The 20,199-nt window shown below is 45.5% G+C and overlaps 1 protein-coding gene across 1 annotated transcript; it reads left to right on the top strand.

The window, feature by feature from the left end:
* Positions 1-5: 5 nt before the first annotated feature.
* Positions 6-18,344, top strand: ST8SIA3 (ST8 alpha-N-acetyl-neuraminide alpha-2,8-sialyltransferase 3). The gene is made up of 4 exons (XM_086372461.1): positions 6-554; positions 2,024-2,143; positions 4,542-5,099; positions 8,000-18,344. The coding sequence occupies exons 1-4, from the start codon at positions 376-378 to the stop codon at positions 8,280-8,282; spliced, it is 1,140 nt and encodes a 379-aa protein (XP_086228587.1). The 5' UTR covers positions 6-375; the 3' UTR covers positions 8,283-18,344.
* Positions 18,345-20,199: the final 1,855 nt, after the last annotated feature.

Consider the following 20,199-nt stretch of genomic DNA (forward strand, 5'->3'; position numbering starts at 1 on the left):
CAATCACATTTGTCTTGCAGGAGGCAGAGGAGATGGCAGCCTCGCTGGAAACGCGCGGGGGAGCCTGAGCCGGCGGCCGGAGACGCACGGCGCGCCGCTCCAGCGCCGCGGCGCCGCGCAGACCCTCCGTCTCCCTGCTCAGCCTCGCGGGCCCGCTCGCCCCTGCCTCCCGGGCCCGGCTTCTCTCTGGGGCTCCTGCCCACCCCTACCCCGGGGCCCCTGCGCGGCTCCCCTGCCCGGTCCCCCTCCCCCCGGCACATACGCTGACACGCGCGCGCGAACACACACACTCACACACACACTGACACGCCAGCGAGCTGCTGGCCGCTCAATGGACCGATTTCCCCGCTTTTCCTGATCCCAAGCCGGCCCGGGATGAGAAATTGCAAAATGGCCCGGGTCGCCAGTGTGCTGGGGCTGATCATGCTCAGCGTCGCCCTGCTGATTTTATCGCTCATCAGCTACGTGTCCCTGAAAAAGGAGAGCATCTTCACCACTCCCAAGTACGCCAACCCGGGGGCGCCCCGAATGTACATGCTCCACGCGGGATTCCGGTGAGTGCGGGGCCTCTGGGCGCCCGCGGGTTATCTAGTTTATGGGGGCGGGAGGTCGGGGGGTGGGGGAAGGGAGGGTGTTTTGCCTTCTCCGAGACACTTTGGGCAAGATAACTGCGTGGACCTTCCATGCCTCGCTCTGATTCTTAACACCACCGCCACCCACCTCCTGCTTTTTTTTTAAATCCGGACGTCGTCCTCATCAAAGTGATTGCATTCTCATATTCTTCTTTGGCATCCCTTCCCCCATTTCAAAAATGGGGGGTGGGGTGGGGTGGGGAGGGTGGTTTAAGGAGAATGATGGTGGATGGAGAGGCCTTGTGTGTATCTGGGAGTGGGCATGCAGAGATGGACATGCGTGGCGGTGAGCGCCTACCCCGCGCGCGGACCGGGGCGAGTTAATGGCGCAGGCGCCGGACTCCTCTGGCGCGCTCTCCTGCTTTCCTCCCCCCACCCATGAGCCATCAAACGAGGCGCGGGTCTGTTCTCTTGCAGCCCCTGGGGTCCTCGACCTCGATCCTTACCCACCGCCCTGCCATCGCCCCCCGCCCCCCCCCAACTCTTTCCGGGATTTCCGCAATCCCCCCCGCCCTCTGCGGGAAGCGAGCCGCCTAAGGGCCGCCTCCCCTCGCCCCGGGTCCAAGTCACCGCCGGGCGCGAGGCTGGACCGAGAAGGCAGGCGCCGGGCGAAGCTTGGCGGAGCTCGTGGAGGCCCTCTGCCCCAACTGTGACCGCACCCCTACCCCCACCCCCAAGAGCTCTGCCAACAGAGCCTTCAAGAGGGGCTGGTGGCGAATACGAACTGCACCCTGTGGTCTCAGCCAGACCCGAGGTGCGAAACCCAGGGAAGGAGTGGAGCGGATGTCCGGAGGGCCCCCGGTCAGGGGATGGGGCTGAAATCAGACCGAGGCTCGGGAAGGAAGAGGTTAAGGAAGGAGCCATCCCCCAACCCACCCCCCACCAAGCCTTCCCCAGGGTCTTGGGTTCATCTGCCCTTTTCTCCAAAAATCAATCGGGCCGCGGCGCGGGGGTGGCGCGGGCCTAGCCGGCCTGGGCGCGGCCGCTGTCCGCGGTGCTGACTCCCCGGCCCTCCCGCCCGGGCGCGGCCGCTGTCCGCGGTGCTGACTCCCCGGTCCCCCTGGGGCGGCAGCTTCTGGCCGAACGCCGGGCTCCCGGCCCTGCTCTCCGCGAGACGGCCATTTTATGGTCTCTCCCTCGCCCGGAGGGATGGACAATGGAGACGGGCTTGCCTAGTTTCCCCTCTTCCTCCCGAGTGTGTGTGGGGAGCAGAAGGTGGCCCAGACGAGCAGGGGGCTCTGGGGCGGGATGTCACCGAGGGCCTGCGCCAACTAGCCGCCCGCACCACCACCGTCCCCTCCCCGCTGCCATCCGGCCGGACCTTAATGGCTGCCTTGGCTTCCCCGAGCGGAGCCCAGCGCGTTTGTCTGTGTACTCATGCCCCTCTCCAGGTCGCAATTTGCGCTGAAGCTTCTAGATTCGTCATTGGTGCCCTTTCCGCATTCTGTGACTCATGAACTCCAAGCCAGACCTAAGTGGACGTTTAATCGGACAGCGTTTTTACATCAAAGGTAGGATAGGAGATCCAGGAGGTGTTCTGAATTCTGGAGCTCAAAACCAAAACAAAACGAAATAATAACAGTACAACAGAAATCCACTCCCCCCAACCCGAGGTGTATCTGCATTGCCTTCCTGGCCTGACTGCACAAAGGCTGATTAGTAACCCTTTTCTGTTTATGGAGTGCCCCCTCATAAAAGGAAAACATCAATAAGGCCACTTTGAAAAGAAGGGGGGGGGGAGATATTTCTAGTATTCTCCTTAACTTGAGCTTAAATTGAGCATTGTGATTTATAGGTAACATGTATGGCTAATACTGCCAAAGCCATTTATTTAAAAAAAGTTAATGACAAAAAGACCACCCAATGCATTTTCATTGCCCCTCACTGGAAAAAAGAAAAAAAAAAAAAAAGTAAAAAAGTATTGTCTCACCGAAATACAGAAGACACTATACTTCATCCCCAACAAATTACTAGTGAAAAATCTCAGCCCAAATATATGCAGATGTTTAAGTATGGTTTTGGTTTTTTAACCTGATTGTTCTCATTAAACTTTTATAGCTTTTAATATATTGTAAACGCTACCAAAATTACTCTTAGTTGTCTTACAGCAGCTTCATTTATACATGGAGTGTGTGTGTGTGTGTGTGTTTCCTTTCTTTTCTTTTTTTCTTTTTTGAGGTGGGAGAAGAAAGATGAGATTTATGTGAATGTATGTATTTTCCTCAGTGATTTCTGGTCTACTCTTAGCAATCCCAGATAAGTCATTACTTCTTCCTTCTTGGTGGGATAATTATGCTGCTAAATGGAATGTGAGCCATCTAGTGTATTCATTAGGGGTATGAATACTTATTTTACAAAAGTTTACTTTACCACTCTATTTAGGGTGTTGTGTTTTGGTCATAGAATTTCTAGTTATCGCACTCTTTTAATCCAATGATAGAATTAAAACAAATTCAGTAGCTATCCACGGTACATGAAAATGTTTACTTGAAAAGCTGGCATAGAGTCATTTGATTATGATTAAAATTTTTAAAACACTGTTTAATTATCAATTAGTCCATGATAATAATTGATTAATTCTAAAACTCTGAAGTTTTTTTTTTTTTAACTTTTGTGGTTTTAATCCAACTTAATTTTCTAAGCAGCCCAGAAAATTGTCATGGGTCAAATATATTATATATTTCCCAAAACATATTTCTGTCTCAGTAAAAATGTTCTCCCCACACTAGGCCATGTGATCCAAATAACCAATTAGAACAATATTTCCTTCTCAAAACTCCCCTTCTTTCAATCCATTTATTAGGTAATCTTTAATTAATTTGCCCAGTGTCACTTTAAGCTTTTATCTTTGTAACAGTTTGCAGTGAACACTTAGTAACTTTGGAAGTTTGCTTTAAAGCCTTCAGTGTATGTCGCTCTGCATTTTGACAACTTGAAGTAATTTTTTAAAAAGTAAGATTCCAGGTAAAGTGATAGTATGCAAAGCATTTAGTTTCATTCCTGCCATTTGTTTTAGGCAAAAGATAGAGGAGTTCAGTGATTTCTTAGAACTGGATAACCTAGTAGCAAAGTAACACATGACCGATCTCTCTTAAGTATTTTAAATAGCAGAGATTTTAAGGGGAGATAGTTAATTTCACTTAATGCTCAACATGAAAGCAACCAGAAATTAGTGCTAAGTATCACCCTTGCCTGTTTATCCTCTGAATTCTTAGAATATACACATGTTTTCAGGATTTACAATAGCTTCTTTTTCTAAAGAATTAGGTTTCTCTAACTTAATTGGGTTTCTATATAATCAAGTAGAAAAAGATTCCTTTTTCATTATTCAAAGGACAATAATGAGATTATCATCTCATTTCTATTAAATATTCAACTACTCCCACTGCTATTACCGTTTTCATATTTTAATAATAGATAGTACCATACTGACTCATATCTGTTTGACTCTTATTTGGACACCAGTAATATTTTATATTCTTCGTACACTATAGCCCAATAGCAAACAAGTAGTCCCTAGTTGCAAACTGTAAGTCACCAATGTTTGTGCATTAATGTGAGCTCCTTGGGGTCTGTGTAAATTGTCTCCCTGTATCTTCTGACACAGTTTGGCCCATGCCTCCCCCTTGATCAAATACATTTTTTGGGTAGAGCAGAAACCCAAAGAATCAGCAACTGAAAACCATAAATCACAACATTTACAAGCCTTAGAGGATTACACCCAGAATTTGAGAGACTAGAGCATGCCTGTAATCCTGAAGCAGTTCTCTCTTCAGTTATTATGAGTGTATAATCTTTCCTGGGTTACGTGTGCCTACAGTTCTTGCCTGAATGAAACATTGTAAGACCTAAGATGGAAAATCAGTTCTTTTGAATGGGATACATTTAATGAATCTCTTTTTATTTTAGGCAAGAAATTCTTCAGCATGTCGATGTAATAAAAAACTTTTCTTTGACCAAGAATAGTGTTCGGATTGGACAACTGATGCACTATGATTATTCCAGCCATAAATACGTTTTCTCTATTAGCAATAACTTCCGATCACTGCTTCCAGATGTGTCTCCCATTGTGAATAAGCGTTATAACATTTGCGCTGTGGTTGGAAATAGCGGGATCCTGACAGGGAGCCGGTGTGGACCGCAGATAGATAAGTCAGATTTTGTTTTCCGTTGCAATTTCGCCCCTACGGAAGCTTTCCAAAGAGATGTTGGAAGGAAAACCAACCTTACCACCTTCAACCCCAGCATCCTGGAAAAATATTACAACAACCTTTTGACCATTCAGGATCGTAACAACTTTTTTCTCAGTTTGAAAAAGCTTGACGGGGCCATTCTTTGGATCCCTGCCTTTTTCTTCCACACATCGGCCACTGTTACCAGGACATTAGTTGACTTTTTTGTTGAACACAGAGGCCAGTTAAAGCTCCAGTTGGCTTGGCCTGGAAATATAATGCAACATGTCAACAGGTGTGTATGTTTTATTGCCTTTAACTCACACCCTACCAGATGGCAAATCAATATCGTAATCTGTTGGGGGTGGGAGCTAGCTATCTGATTAGTTAGTTGTTGTGGTTAGCATAGTACTTTAGAACACACTCTGACGTTTTGTAATGAATGAACGGATGGTTCTAGGTAAGAAGTTCAATCTCCTACCCAAGCTGGTAACCAAGTGTCAAATGGAAGGACTGGTGTTTCATCAGCTTTGCCTCTCCATCCCCTGTCCCCTTCCCTGGTGGTAAGCCTAACAAGCAGCCATGGAAATCACCACAAATCAATAATTTTCTCTGAATGGACAGCTACGTCCCAATAATGCCAACAACTAAAGTAGACAAATCAAGTGGTTTTCTTAAAGATGCAATTGACTTTAAATGTTCCTTTTTCTTTGATGGGTGGTTTTTTTGTTTTTTGTTTTTAGATAGCCAAGATTAGAAAACCATCTAGACAAGTCAAAATTGTAAAATCGGCTTTTATCATTGGAGATTTGAGTGCCAAAACATGTGAAAAGTATTTTAGCAGCTCGTTGTTATCCCCCTGTAATTTGAAAGACAGATTAACCAGGATGCAGTATTTTCATCTAGTCTGATGAGTCTTAACTCTGGCTATACCTCAGAATCACTTGGAGAGATTTAAAAAAGTACTCTTGTCTGGGCTCTGCTTCAAGAGATCCTAACGTGATTTGTCTGGTGGGGAAGGACAGCGGCTCAGATACTTGGTATGTCTTAATAATTCCTCAGATGATTCTAATGAGCAGCCAGAATTGGGAGCAGGCATTTAAGGGCTTCCATGGTGGCTCAGATGGTAAAGAATCTGCCTGCAATGCAAGAGACCTGGATTTGATCCCTGGGTTGGGAAGATCCTCTGGAGAAGGGCCTGGCAACCCACTCCAGGATTCTTGCCTGGAAAATTCCATGGACAGAGGAGCCTGGTAAGCTGCAGTCTATGGGGTCTCAAAGAGTCGGACACGACTGAGCACACACACACACACACACACTTATAAAATGAAGGGAATTTTATAAAACAAAATTAATTGCAGAATTTTTTTCTATGAATAATCTGAGAAAATTGCCTCACCTCTAATGTCCCCTGTTCAAGTAGCCCCAATGCCCTCACATACTATCCAGGTGTTACTGCAAGTTAGAATGGGTTCTGGGAGGTCTGGTAGAAAAGGTTATAAAATTTTTATCACATCGCAAATGGGTACATAGTAGACATCCTGTAGTCCTCTAACATCTTCCAGATTTAAGATCTTGTAGTTGACCTCTCACATAAAGGAGGAATGATCATGTAATCAGCTGGTACGTATCTAAAAGGCAGGCTGGTGCCAGCATTTAGAGTCCACGCTGGAACTTTTTCTTGGAAAGAAAAAGGACACTATTAAGAATTATGACAAAGATAACAGACAAAAACTGGGGCTATTTCAGTTTCCCAGGATGTATGGTTACCTGTTTAAGAGGTAATATAACCCAGCTTCTAAGTTTAAAGACGTATCAACTGAGGTACAAAGAACGAGGTATTTACTGGACATCGCTGCCCAAAATGGGTAGAACCAGAATTAGAAGCCAGGCTTCCTGCCAACCTGCCCTGTGGTCTTTCTGACTTCATCATTTTGCTCCTCTCTCACTCCATTTAAGCACAGCTGTACCAAAAGAATCATCAGAAGTCATTCTAACTCCTTAGGTAAGAATATGAAAACAAAGACTGAACTTGTGAATTTCACCTGGAAGGGGAATGTCCATGTGAAGCCTTCAGGTAGTGAAGAAGGGTCTAACTGCATGTGATAGAACCTTCCAGAAGCAGCCTGTGTGGCCCTTCTGGCCCCCAGCCTCTCAGGAGGCCCGTGGAGTAGCCAGAATGACCCACTTGGGCTTGGACCAAACACAGTAGTTCAACAAAACCTTGGAGGAAGTTCAGTCTGTGGAAATCTGATTCATGAACAGTTTGAGTATGCTTGTACACCAGTCACAAGTGCACGGGCACACGCATGCACACACCTTCACGCCACAGCAGTCTCAGATATTTGGCAGTTTAGGTAGCAAGGCTTCAAATTACTGTCTAAATATGGAAGGCACAACAACCATTATTTAGCATTTTTTACAAATTCAGAAAGTGTGTAAATACTTTTCTTAGGTTCTGGCACATCAAAGAAGGTCTTGGAAGCCCTCAGTTAAGACATAGGAACAGGGAATGTGGTTTTCACAAAAGGGTAGAAAAAAATAAGGCCCCCAAATCTTTTCAAACCCATGAAGAAAGATTTAACCTCTGAGTTTGGGTAAGGAAGTAACAGAGGAGGGCCCCTTAGAGTAAATACCCACTCCCTACTCCCAAGCGCCCTTTACGTATGAGAGGCATGGTCATTCTCATTGGTGGGCTTTTACGGCATCACCAGGGAGTCAGAGACACCACTCTTTAGGACAACCCAGAGTAGGGCCACTCCAGTATTTCTTGCCTGGAAAATTCCATGGACAGAGGAGCCTGTCATGCTACAGTCCATGGGGCCACAAACAGTCGGAACAACTCAGCGACTAAGCACACACACAGAGAGCAGGGACAGCTTTGAACGTGGGACTTCCACAGTAACAGACGAGCCCGCGCTTAGAAGGGCCGACACTTGGTTTAATCCTCTGCTTTGCCCTCTTGAAATTCTTGAGTATTTTTTAAATAAGGGCCCACATTTTCATTTGGCATTGGATCTCACAAAGTAGATGGCCCTGCCCTGAGGGGTTTTTTGTGGTCTTCAAGATAGATTCAGAATAGTACTGCTTAATTTACTTGGATAAATTCACTCCCCCCAAACTGGTCACAGTGACTCATCTGACGGAAACCTTCGACACTGGGCTCTGAATCCGCCTGTACTTATTATTCCACAGGTACTGGAAAAACAAACACTTGTCACCCAAACGGCTGAGCACAGGTATCCTCATGTACACCCTGGCGTCAGCAGTCTGTGAAGAGATCCACTTGTATGGATTCTGGCCTTTTGGATTTGACCCCAACACAAGGGAAGATCTTCCGTACCATTACTATGACAAAAAAGGAACCAAATTTACCACCAAGTGGCAGGAGTCCCACCAGCTGCCGGCTGAGTTTCAGCTGTTGTACCGAATGCATGGGGAAGGGCTCACCAAGCTGACCCTGTCACACTGTGCCTGAGAACTCCAAGCAGGAAGTGCCAAACGGCTGGTTTAAAAGTGCCCCGACTCACACCGAGTAGCCCGTCAGAATAGACCCCTAGAGAGTCTCTCATAAGGACTGTCTGCCCCTTAAGAGCAAAGGGGTCTTTTCTCCCCTCTGCCCTGCTCTTTTAAGGGTCTTAGCAAGACAGATGCTTTGAAGCCTCATGATCTAAACTTGATTGATAAAGTGACTGTTGCATTGGGAACTCTGCTGCTAACGAAATGGTTTGAAGTATTTTCAAGTTTGTATTTTAATAATAAACTGCCTCCTTTTTTTTTTTTTTTTTCCTAGTGAGGATTAGAGTTGTAGTGTCTACAGCTTTGCTCAGATAGAGGCCTCGCAATCAGAGGCCTCTGGGCAGAGGTTAGGGCAGGATTTCAGTTTTGCCTGGGTGGGATCAGACTCTTTGAAATGAAAACAGAAAAAAATGGTTTGCAAATATCATCTCTCTCTTCCTCTCTTCCCTGCTGCCCCTCCCACCCTCTCCCTTCCACCCCCTACAACTACTTTCCTGGCCCCACCACCATGGACTTTTATATTTGGCTAGGAGTTGTGTTGAAATAGCTTTGCTTGTGTGTCTTGCATCTGTAATTGATAAGTTCAAGGCTCTGGGTAACTGATGTTTCATGACAAACTGAGTGGGTCGTGACGGATCCCCTTGCGATTCCTTTTATAAGAAATGCCCCTCGGGAAGTTCTCACTGGTCCATGCAGCTGTCCTGCAGCAGAGCAGCTCCTCTCTGCTGGGAGGCACGTGATCCAGGGCATCTTTGACCATCACTAAGAAAGACTGTGGGGCGGGTGGCGTCTCATCTCGTGACCCTGAGTGCTGTTATGGTAAATCATCCTGATGCCGCACCTTCAAGGGTGTTCCAGCCTGGGCGCAATGCCTCCCACAGCCCCAACCCAAGCACTGGACTGGGAATCCCCTCAGAACATAGAGGCAGGGAGTCAGCTTGAGTTTGGTACTTATAAAAGAAGAGAAAGGAAGGAGAATACTTAGAAGTTGTTACGGATCCCATGGCCCCTAAAGTGTTATAACTATGGTCAGGGCCTCTGAGAACCAGCAGGGTCAAAGCAGAGGAGGTGCTCTGAGACTGGCCAGGACCCCATGTGAACGGCGCTGAGGCGAGGTCATCCTGAGCGTCACGGTGTCCATCAGCACCGCTCCAGAACTCCAAGGCGATGGTAGACACCAGATATTCCCTCTTTCCACTGAAATCGGCTCTACAGATCTAACATTTCAAAAGGAAAAGCCACTGTTTCGTGGCAAGCCTGGTCCTAAATGAACCCTTGGGACTGGAGATGCATGGGCCTGCTGCAAGGGGTTCAGCAGCTGCTCCCCTTTCAGCCTTAGGAGTGGAATCACATCACTCCTGTCCCCAGCTTTTCACTGAGCAGCACTTTGTTCTTCCAGTTCAGCCCAAAGTCTGGCCAAGTCGATGTTAAATTTTAATAAGAGTTTCTTTCTTCTCTCCAAATGCCAGTCAAGCACATTTATAATACATTTGGGTGGGGTAGCTTATTCTTTTCCAGAAATCTCATCTAGATTGCTTGTGATGTTACAAATACTGTTTAAAATCATTGCTATTGTTCAGTAAGCAGCTCCCTGCCCCTCCTTGGGAAGGTACCATCATGCCGAAAATCAAACCAAATATAAGTCTGATTTGATAAGGAAAGATGCGGTTCTTATGCTCATGTTCTGCCTGGCTCTGAAGAGGGCTGTTTTCTTCTAATTTTTCCCAGAAAGCTAATCAGGGCAGCTTACATAGATCCAGATACTAACCAGTGACAGAAAAGTCATACAGTCCAAATGTGTTACCGCTGGTGACACACCTCACTCCGTTGTGTGAGTGACAATCATCCAAATAGCCAGAGAGCATCCGAATGGAAGTTTTGAAGTGGGAAGCTTGATACTTGAAATAAGTAGAGGGGGAGATATCCAAAACACTTCTAAATGCAACGATACAATTTGATGGGCACTCAAACCACATGCTTAACTCCCTTATCACTTTAAAGAGGAAAGTACTACATTAAAAAAGAAAAGAAAAAAAAGAGGACAGTACTACAGTCTTTGTGCTGTTCTCTGTTAGGGCCACAGGGAGATGGGAAACTGACGGGAGCGTTTAGCTGGATCTTCCAAAGCACTTAGTTCACTTGGTTTCAGCTAAGTGATAATGCCAATATTACGATGAGATGGTTGGATGGCATCGCCGACTCTATGGACATGAGTTTGAGCAAGCTCTGGGAGTTGGTGAAGGACAGGGAAGCCTGGCGTGCTGCAGTCCATGGGTTTGCAAAGAATCGGACACGACTGACCAACTGAACTGAATATGGGCCAGATCCTGACTCTGGAGTTTTAACCCCAATGTGCCCACTAGATTTCACTAAATATGTGGACACTTTGAACCAGGCAGGTTAAAAGAGCAAACGACCAGAATCCCTAAAGCCAGTTAATTGTTCTATTGTGGACCATTTAAATTAGCTTTCATCAAAATGTCAGGTTTGGGGATTTTTCTTTAAGTTCAGGGAGACCGAGTAAATCTCACTTCGCTCTTGGCTCCATTTTAACCTAGAGTGAGAGGACTCTGTCATCTCCCACCATCATTTCATCCATCACTTTCACAAAAACTCAACATGCTGAGGAAACAGACCTGTCTCCCAGACCCAGGACAGAGAGATAAGGCTTATCTCCTGGTCCCAGGTAGGACTTCCTGGAGGTGATCCCAAAAGACCACCTTTCCCTTTGTCTTTAAAAATCTCTGAAGACAATCCCAAGCCCTCCCATAGTGGTTAACCACAATTCTCATAATTTATCCATTCTTTATATGCGGGCTTTATCCTTCTATTGCAAAAAAACCCCCAAAAACTAGATTCAGCATGCGGGTAAAGCATTTATCTCAGTTTTCGGCATGTAGTCAGCACTCAATATATGACACCTTTTACTGTTATTTTTCTTGGTTAGTTATGCCCTTGACCTACAGTTTCGGCATAGAGAAAAACAGCCTCTAGCTGATGATACAAAAAACCTTTTTGTTTTTAAAGACTGTTCCAAAGATTAAACCTATATAACTACTGTCTCGACCAAAAGAGTTGCTGGGTCCCGTGAGCCCAGATTAGGAAGTGTGAAAGTGAAAGTGAAGTCGCTCAGTCGTGTCCGGCTCTAGCGACCCCATGGACTGCAGCCCACCAGGCTTCTCCGTCCATGGGATTTTCCAGGCAAAAGTACTGGAGTGGGGTGCCATTGCCTTCTCCTTATACATATCCATTTTGTGTTAAATGTCTCACCAGACAGACAGTACTATTAAACTCATAGAATTTCTAAAAAATATGGAACGCTTCTATAAATAGCCAGGATCTCCAAGGCTGTGTGGTCAACAGCAGTGGCGTGGGCAGACAGGCCTGTGGGTCCTCCTTCCTGATTCAGCCACAGGTACCAACCCCTGGTTTTTCCATTGACTTTGCTCTATTGGTTATAGGTTAAGTGCATCCTTTTGTCAGAACCTTTCTTCTTTTTGGTGGCTCAGTTGGTAAAGAATTCATCTTCAATTCAGGAGACCCAGGTTCAAGCCCTGGATTGAGAAGATCCCCTGGAGGAGGAAATGGCAATCCACTCCAGTATTCTTGCCTGGAGAATTCCAAGGACAGAGGAGCCAGGCAGGCTACAGTCCATGGGGTCACAGAGAGTCAGACACGACTGAGCGACTCACACTTCTTTCTTTCAGATGCTCATGGCAGAGTCCACCCTCACTATCGGAATAAGTATCACCATAAAGCCCCCAAGTCTGTCTCCATGTGACACCAATGCAAATGACCAATTCAGTTGCACAAAAAAACAAACAAAAAATCCCCACAATTATTTAACAACCTGCTTAACGCTACTCCCTTGGTTTTCATCAGTTGCTCTGAGTGTCCTGTGTAGGCATGCGGATCCAGGGGAGACAGCGTTAAAGTGTGGCATTAAGATCCCCTCTCACACCCAGAAAATCTTCTCCATATTTGATGCTTAGGCCTCTGCATGCTTTGCTTCTGTGTCTTAAGTGTCCTTGACCGTGGTATAAGTGCCGTGCATTCAGCAGTGCTGGCTGTGACCACCGGGCCATCTGTGTGACTCTGATGGCAGGCCCCTGACCGTGGCGCTACCAGCCAGGCTGTGCAGGGAGGGGTCCCCTGGCCTCCTTGTGCCCAGGCCTCCAGTTAGCCAGTTATCCACGGATGTGAACGTCAGAAGTAACCTGACTGGGTGGGGAAGCAGAGGAATAGAAAAGCATTTCTTTTGACTTGGGTTGTTGTCGTTGTTCAGCTGCTAAGTCATGTCCAACTCTTTGCAACCCCATGGACTGCAGCACGCCAGGCCTCCCTGTAACCTCGCTATCTCCCAGAGTTCGCTCAAACTCATGTCCGTTAAATCAGTGATGCCATCCAAGCATCTCATCCTCTGCCACCCTCTTCTCCTTGATTTGGGCAAAATACTAATTATTAGACACAGTCAGTCAGCAAAGAGATGTTGACTTGAGGGCAAAGGCAGCAGGGACAGAATTCTAGAGACCTAGGACACTGGAAATGGAAGAGCCTTTCAATATCTCTGGTCATAATCCTTGACTTCCCAAAATGAGAAACAGAGAAACAGAGAGGTTAAGCAATTTTCCCAAGATTGCACAGGTAATCAGTGGAGAAGTTTTGACTCTTCATCTAGCACTTCTTGGCTCATCAGCATACAATAAAAGTGGGCTCAAAGGGAAAGTGATTATGGTCTGGGGTCTACAAGGCACAGAAAATAAAATAAGTTAGAAAAGCTGAAAAAGAGGAAAAAAGATTTTCCCTGCACTTAAAAATTATTTCTCAATGCAAAACAGAAAAGGAGATGCTTGCCTAGGTATACGACAGTCCATTGGTAATAACCTACATTCTCCCCTAACATGAAAGGAAACCTACTTGGTAAATGATGATTCTGATAAATCTGGTAAACCACAATGAAGTTACTGACAGTTCCCAGTTGACAGCTGGGATCTTAATAATCTATTCATCTTAATAAAACCTTGTTTTAGTAATATGTATGCATAATTTAAAAGTTGAATGCTGAGAGCGGTTAGTATGTAAAATTTTCATTTGAGGACTCTAGGTAAAAAAGTACATTTTGTCAGTGCCTTTCCATGTAATAAGTAATTTCAAGAGCAGACTTCACATTCTTGCATTTAGTTCAATATGCTGAGAAGATGCACAAATAACAATGAATAATTGGGGCTGGGTCTTCCTGTCCAAGATGAGAGACAGCCATTTTCTGTATAATTCTGGATCCTTTTCCCTGCAGCAATTTGAATGTGCCAAGCCAAAGTTTATGTCTCGCCTCTACTTCTCCCTGAGTGTGTAGAACTATACTTTTGCTCACAAAGAAAGTTGCGGCTGTGCGTGTGTGCGGCTGAAAAGCCCAGACCGAGGGTCGTGGGTGCTGGGGACTTAGAGCCCCTGGGTTACCTGCTGGTCCTGTCTGGGCCCTGTGGCCCAATTAATCAAGGCCACAGATGAGCTGATACCACAGACCAAAATGACGAAATATGACTCTCTCACCCCTTGATTACTTTGCCATATAGATTTAACATTTAAAGTGGGAAATATTTTAGAATGTCATTATTGTATCATGCAGTATTTAAAATTTCTTTTTACTGTGATGACTTATCGAAGATATATGTGTTTGAACAGATGTTTTTATCCTCAATGAAGCTCATTCTCTTGTTGTTAATTACAATGGATAATCACAGTGATGAGCCTGTTGTGAGTAACTGACTCCGATTTAAGATGACGATGGGGTTGTGGGGAGAGGACCTGGATTTGCTACCCATCCACCAGCAAGCCAAGCTGGAAGGCAGGAGGAGCTAATACCATCCTTGCTCTCCTCCCCAGACCTGTGGCTCAGAATGTCCTGGAATAAAAGCCCACTTACAAAGATTCCCAGGTGATTCTGATGTGGCCACAATTTGGGAACCAAAAATATAGAGTGAAGTCATGTACACCATGTTGACCAAAGTCACTGAATGCTTGTCACTTCTCATGCAGTTACCATCAGATCTGCTTCCTGGACTTATCACGACAATAGAAATAGTCTTAGTGACTCAACCATTCAACTCTTTTGGCTAAATTGACCAGCCACTAATTTGTAAGTGAACAGTAACTGGTCAATTTTGTCAGAATGGATGCAGGCCTGGAGACAGTCAGAGTGGGGAACATAGCTTTAACCTACTTTACCCCAAGGCCAGCTCTTTATATGTCTCTCGGGTTCAGACTAAAAGCGATCTCGGGTCACTCATCTTTAAAAATAGGCAGACTGAGAAATAGGAAGGTTGAACAATTCATTCAGATTCTACTTAGATGTCATTCCCAGAGCCTAAAATAGTTTTAAAGGGGTCTTATTTCTCAACCTCCAGGAAGTGCCCCCAAATGCAAAGATCTTTGGGTTAAAATGAAACCAATCAAAAAAGAAAAAAAAAAAAAAAACACCAAGAAGCTAAGGTTCTAAAACCAGCTGAATATAAAAGGGGTGGTCAGTTGGCACTTGTTGCCTGGTGCCAGCCTCTGTTAAATAAGGTCCCTCCATCCTAATGAAGGGCTTCCTTGATAGCTCAGTTGGTAAAAAAAATTCACCTGTAATGCAGGAGACCCTGGTTCAATTCCTGGTTCAGGAAGATCCGCTGGAAAAGGGATAGGCGACCCACTCCAATATTCTTGGGCTTCCCTGGTGGCTCAGCTGGTAAAGAATCCACCTGCAATGTGGGAGACCTAGGTTTGATCCCTGGGTTGAGAAGATCACCTGGAGAAGGGAAAGGCTACCTACTCCAGTATTCTGGCCTGGAGAATTCCAGGGACTGTATTGTCCATGGGGTCACAAAGAGTCGGACACGACTGAGCGACTTTCACTCCTGAATTACTCTTAAATTACATCCCAATGAAGTTTTGGCCAGGTTCCTTTCCATAGCTGTGCACATGCAAAGACTTTCATCATCAGAGACACTAGAGACCTCCTCTCTTTTTCCTATTGTGGGGTTAAGAGACAGCTTTAGCTCTTTGGTGTGATGCTAAATGTTTAACAACTGGCTCTGAAGGATGATGGAGCCCTGATTTGTAGGACTTGCCAATTTCCATGCTATAGATACTCTCTTCATAGCCAGTTTCCAACTACTAACTTGATGTCAACCAGCTGAAATGTCACAATATACTCTCAAGAGCCATTATGAGCTGGCTCCAGCGCAGCACTGCCTGAACAATTTCTGAGTCAGTGAGCACCAAATAGAAGGGCTAGCCGTGGCTTCCGAGGGGCTCCCGTGGACCCCGCTTGCTGCAGAGAGGCATGGCCACCTTGATCGATTCTGTATTTTTAATATATTATTGGTCCTTGAGGCTAAGGACCTTAGGGGTTCAAAATACTCCCTTAGCCACGTGACTCTTAGGAACCTCTCAACAGACTCCTCAGAACCTTAAGGAGTTACTAGCCATGGCTTGTCTGATTTCTAAAGGTGACCTTCCAGGTAAACACTCTTTAATTTAACTGCCAATTGAAACCATGTTTGGCTGATCTTTCCTCACACCCTATTGACCGTTGCCTCTTTCCCTATTTGGCTAATTTTCCCTGTCCACTTAGTCCTCAACCTTCTGATGTGGCACAAAAGTGATAGGCATCCAGAACTTAGTGCCTGCAAAGGAGAAGGGGGTGGAAAGAGACATCCGATTGGCTTACCTGGACTCGTCACCCTTACCTGGGGAGGCTCTGTGGTTCAAAGGTCTCTACCTCACCAGGGGGACACTCGGCAAAACACTACAACCCTGCCCAGGGTTTGAGTATGCACTCAGCTGGACTTTCTCTGCACTCAGAAAATTCACAGTGGGCTAAAAACTCCATTAAATAAGAATACTGCTAGGAACACAGTGAGGGAAGGCACCATGTCGTGCCTTGCCCTCAGCAAAGCCCTGAGCTGAGGCTGGACCTGCCAGCAAACGTTTGGCCACTGCAATCTCTGGGCACTGGGCTCGGCTTTCCTTCCTTCTCACCACCAGTCAGAAGTGAAAGCCTTATTTCTTGAGTGTTTGGAAATCAGACTGAGCCACACAACAAGGTTTGTTTGCAAATTAAAGGTTTTAGGATGGAGGTCATTCTTAGGTGGGTTTAATTAAATCCTTTGGAAGGCAATGCTGGAGGAAAAAAAAGTGTACTTAATTCCTTACACACAATGAGTAGCCATAAGTTTTTATTCTGTATGTGGTAAATCAAAATTAGATCATAAAGGACCGAGTCTACTTTCCTTGCTGTAGTAAAATGCCCTACAGGTTCTGTAAAATATTTCCAGACTGTGAAGGTTTGAAACTCAACTTGGACATTTTCTGTATTACATTCAAAAAGTCAGGGCACACCTCTGTTTTCTGTTCTTAACAATTATCAAAATCAGCTTGTTCCACTACAGTTAAGACACTATATTTTATTTCAAACGAGCCAGGTACATGTTAAAATGCTTTTCTCTGTGTTCAGAGCAATTTGCATATAGCCTGGGCACAAAGTAGGCTTTTATCTGACTCTTTTCCTGATACACAAAGAGGGTTAGCTCACAGCTACAAACAGAAGCGACTTGACGGGGTCCCAATTTTACTCGGAAGAAATTAACAGCAAAGCCAGCACTGAGGAACCAGCCACCCCCACAACATTTTCATCTTGTGAGGTAGGGAAGAAAATCTGGCAGATAGTGGGAGAGAGGTTTGGTCAATGTATGTAGGTGAAATAAAGTCATTTAAATATTTGCAGAAAGGAACAGATTTCCCTCTGAAATCTAGAACCTAGACCATTTTGCAAGACTTAGAATAATAGGTATCCAAGACAGAAATGCTCTTTAACCACATTTCAAGACCCAGATCTAAGCCCTTACTAGGCAGAACGCAGCCTTACTACCAAGAGCCCTGGGAGGGGTTTATCGATGGGCTGAAATCCAAATATGGAGCATCAGCAATTAGCACTGAAATTCTCCCGGGACTCAGAACAAAAGCACTGAACCAGCCCAGTGCGGCATCACCTATTCACGCAGGGCAGTCACGCAAGTCCACCGCAGAACTTCACAAATCTAGACATTAACTCAGGTCTAGATTCTAGGTGAATATCCTTAACGTGGAGACGGGGCAACTGTGGTTCAGGAAACAGAGAATGACTTATGTTCCCAGCTTGTTAACTGGAACTAGAGTCTGGGTTTCCCAACCACTGATTCTATTATACTATACGACGCCATGCTGCCTCCATTCTTTAGATGGGAAGTTGACAATCTATTGTGGAAGCACGAATCAGAAATCAAGACAAAAGAATGTATATGATATCTTCTCTCGTTTAACCTACTTGGTTCCACCGCCTCATTTTAGCATCATTTTAAGGAATGTTATAACAATGTAGGGTGAGGAACAAAGTTCTTTATAGAGTAATGATGGAACCAAAAGGTCAAAAGGTAGGAGAACAGTGATTGTAAATTATGATAGAAATGAGGAAGAAGCATGAGGAAAAATAAATGCTTAAGTTTGTTAAAACCACGGAGCCCTCCCCCACGCACTGGATGCATTTGTTGTGGAAAAGCTACTTCCTGCTGAGAGACTGGCTTTGAAGGCTTTACTCCTTTCCAGAAAACGAGGAGACCCCTTGCTCTCTGGACGAAGCTTCAGCCTTTAGGACTCAGACTCATATCTCTTACGAGCGGCAGCCTCAGTCACTCTTAGAAACGAGCTGCCAGATGGACAGGGCTGCAGAGATCGGACTGAAGCCAGCATGCTGGACTGAGGAATGTGTAAATAGCCTCCTGCCTTCTTGGTGAACAAGGATGATCACTTTTTTTTTTCTTTCTTTTGTAAAGGTAATCGCGTGTATATTGTGACTGTAGTTTGTGAAGAAAATGCAATGATCTGCTTCGACAGCTCCCCAAATGTACCTGTTAAGTGTGAATGTGCCTGCCTCATTGCCTCCTGTGCCAAACACAGTACTGAATGCGTTGTTTTTAAATAAACTTTTGTTGTGCATTGGAAAGCACTACTGGTTGTCTTTGTCCCATTCAGGGACACACAGGCACACACGCACAAACACACACACACACACAAACACACTACATCCAATGAACAGATTAAATGCATCCTCCTTATCTCATCCCCTGCATTTTAAGGAATTCTTGGGGACTTGCAGGACTCCAGAAAGGTTGAGCTTTGTTGTCTACAGCCAAGAACTAGTAGCTAAAACTAACTACTTGGTTGTCTACAACCATGAACTAGTAGCTAATACTAACTAGCCCCCAATGCCCAATTTTTCCTCAGGTCTTTTAAATGCAAATCATGCAACAGGCCTTAACATTAATAATAATAACGATGATGTTACTCCTGAGGGGTACAGTCACATACGTCAGCTTATTTCATCAGTAATCAGGTGAGAGAAGGATGCGTAAGAGCTTGACTCCTGCTGCAGAGTGAATGGCAGCATTGAAACGAGAAACTGACTCTCAGCCCAGGGCTCTTTTCCTTGCATCTTCAGGCCATTCTGGTCACTCTGTAGCCCACCTGCCCTGAATAACCCCCTCAGCCTCCATCCCCTTTCCCTTTGCTGTTTTTAATTTTTTTTTTTCCATTGGAGGAAAATTGCTATACGGTGTCGTGTTAGTTTCTGCCGTACAGCAGTGCGAGCCAGCCACCATGATGCATGTGTCAGCTCTCTCCTGAGCCTCCCTGGTTCCCCTCATCACACCCCTTAAGGTCATCACAGGCCGCCAGGCTGGGCTCCCAGTCACAGAGCGCCGTCTCGCCAGCTACCTGTTCTACACATGGTAAAGTGTATATATGTTGATGCTACTCCCTAAGTTATTTTTTTGAAGGATTTTCATCCTTCACTTGAAAAGACAGTAGCTATTTATTTATTCACTGTTTTTCTATGTTGCCCACTATATTGTAAACTCTGCCTTCTCCAAAACAGGCATGCCTGTTTTAATCACACTGTGCCCCCCAGTGCCCAAACCAGCGCTAGGAACTTGTTAGGCCATCAGCTGGTATTTGATTGATGGACAGATAGACGGATGCATGGTCAGACCCTCAAGTCTGTGTCCCGCTTCTGCTCCTGTCCTCTCCCTTCCCATCGTCGTGCCGACGTCACAGATGCCAGAAGTTGTCCCTCTGCTCCGCTGCCTCAGCGAACACCATGAATACATGCTTGTTGACTAAAGGAATAAACAGCCTCAGAATTGTTTCTCTCAATACACATGCTCCAACTTTAAGACGATCGCGGGGACTCGATCCAGTGGTTAAGGCGTCACCTTCCCAGGGCAGGGGGTGCGGGTTCTATCCCTGGTTGGGCAGTTAAGCTCCCACCTGCCTTGAGGCCAAAAAAACCAAAACATAAAACAGAAGCAATATTGTAACAAATTCAAAAGACTTAAGAGTAAAAAAAAGAATGTCCCAGCATATGAATGCACCATAGCGCAGCCCCCTGATTGTAATCTCAAGCAAAGCGAGAGCTAATGGAGGGTGAAAGAGCCCACCTTTGGTAAACAGGGCTGCATCAGAGAGGGCTGGCCACAGTACACTTTAAAATTCAAATCAAAAGTCGCTTGTGGTCACCTATGTGTGACACCGGGCGGGATAGGAACAGGATACAAAATGAGCGAAACCACAGTGCCTAGCCGGAAGGAACTTAAAAGTCTTACTGGGGAAACAGGTCAACACACTACAAGGGAATATCTTCTACCCTGTGCAGCTCCAGGGGAGGACGGAATGCAGGTGAAGGACAGAGAAAGACAGGCAAGCAGAGCAAAGGATGGCCCCGTTATATTCAAGTGAAAGCAATACAAATTTTAGAGGCCAGCAAACTTGACAAGCTGATGATTGCCCCCCGTCACCTCTCA

This window comes from Bos grunniens, chromosome 24 (assembly GCF_055505025.1).
Source record: "Bos grunniens cultivar Pamir isolate PY7600 chromosome 24, Bosgru_T2T1.0, whole genome shotgun sequence".
NCBI classification, from domain to species: Eukaryota; Metazoa; Chordata; class Mammalia; order Artiodactyla; family Bovidae; genus Bos; species Bos grunniens.

What these genes read in the sequence shown, in the direction of transcription:
- ST8SIA3 (XM_086372461.1), top strand. Translation starts at nt 376, where the DNA reads ATGAGAAATTGCAAAATGGCCCGGGTCGCCAGTGTGCTGGGGCTGATC. An exon ending in ATGCTCCACGCGGGATTCCG is followed by an intron (nt 555 to 2,023) that starts GTGAGTGCGGGG and finishes GCCCCTCTCCAG; the next exon opens with GTCGCAATTTGCGCTGAAGC. An exon ending in ATAATGCAACATGTCAACAG is followed by an intron (nt 5,100 to 7,999) that starts GTGTGTATGTTT and finishes ATTATTCCACAG; the next exon opens with GTACTGGAAAAACAAACACT.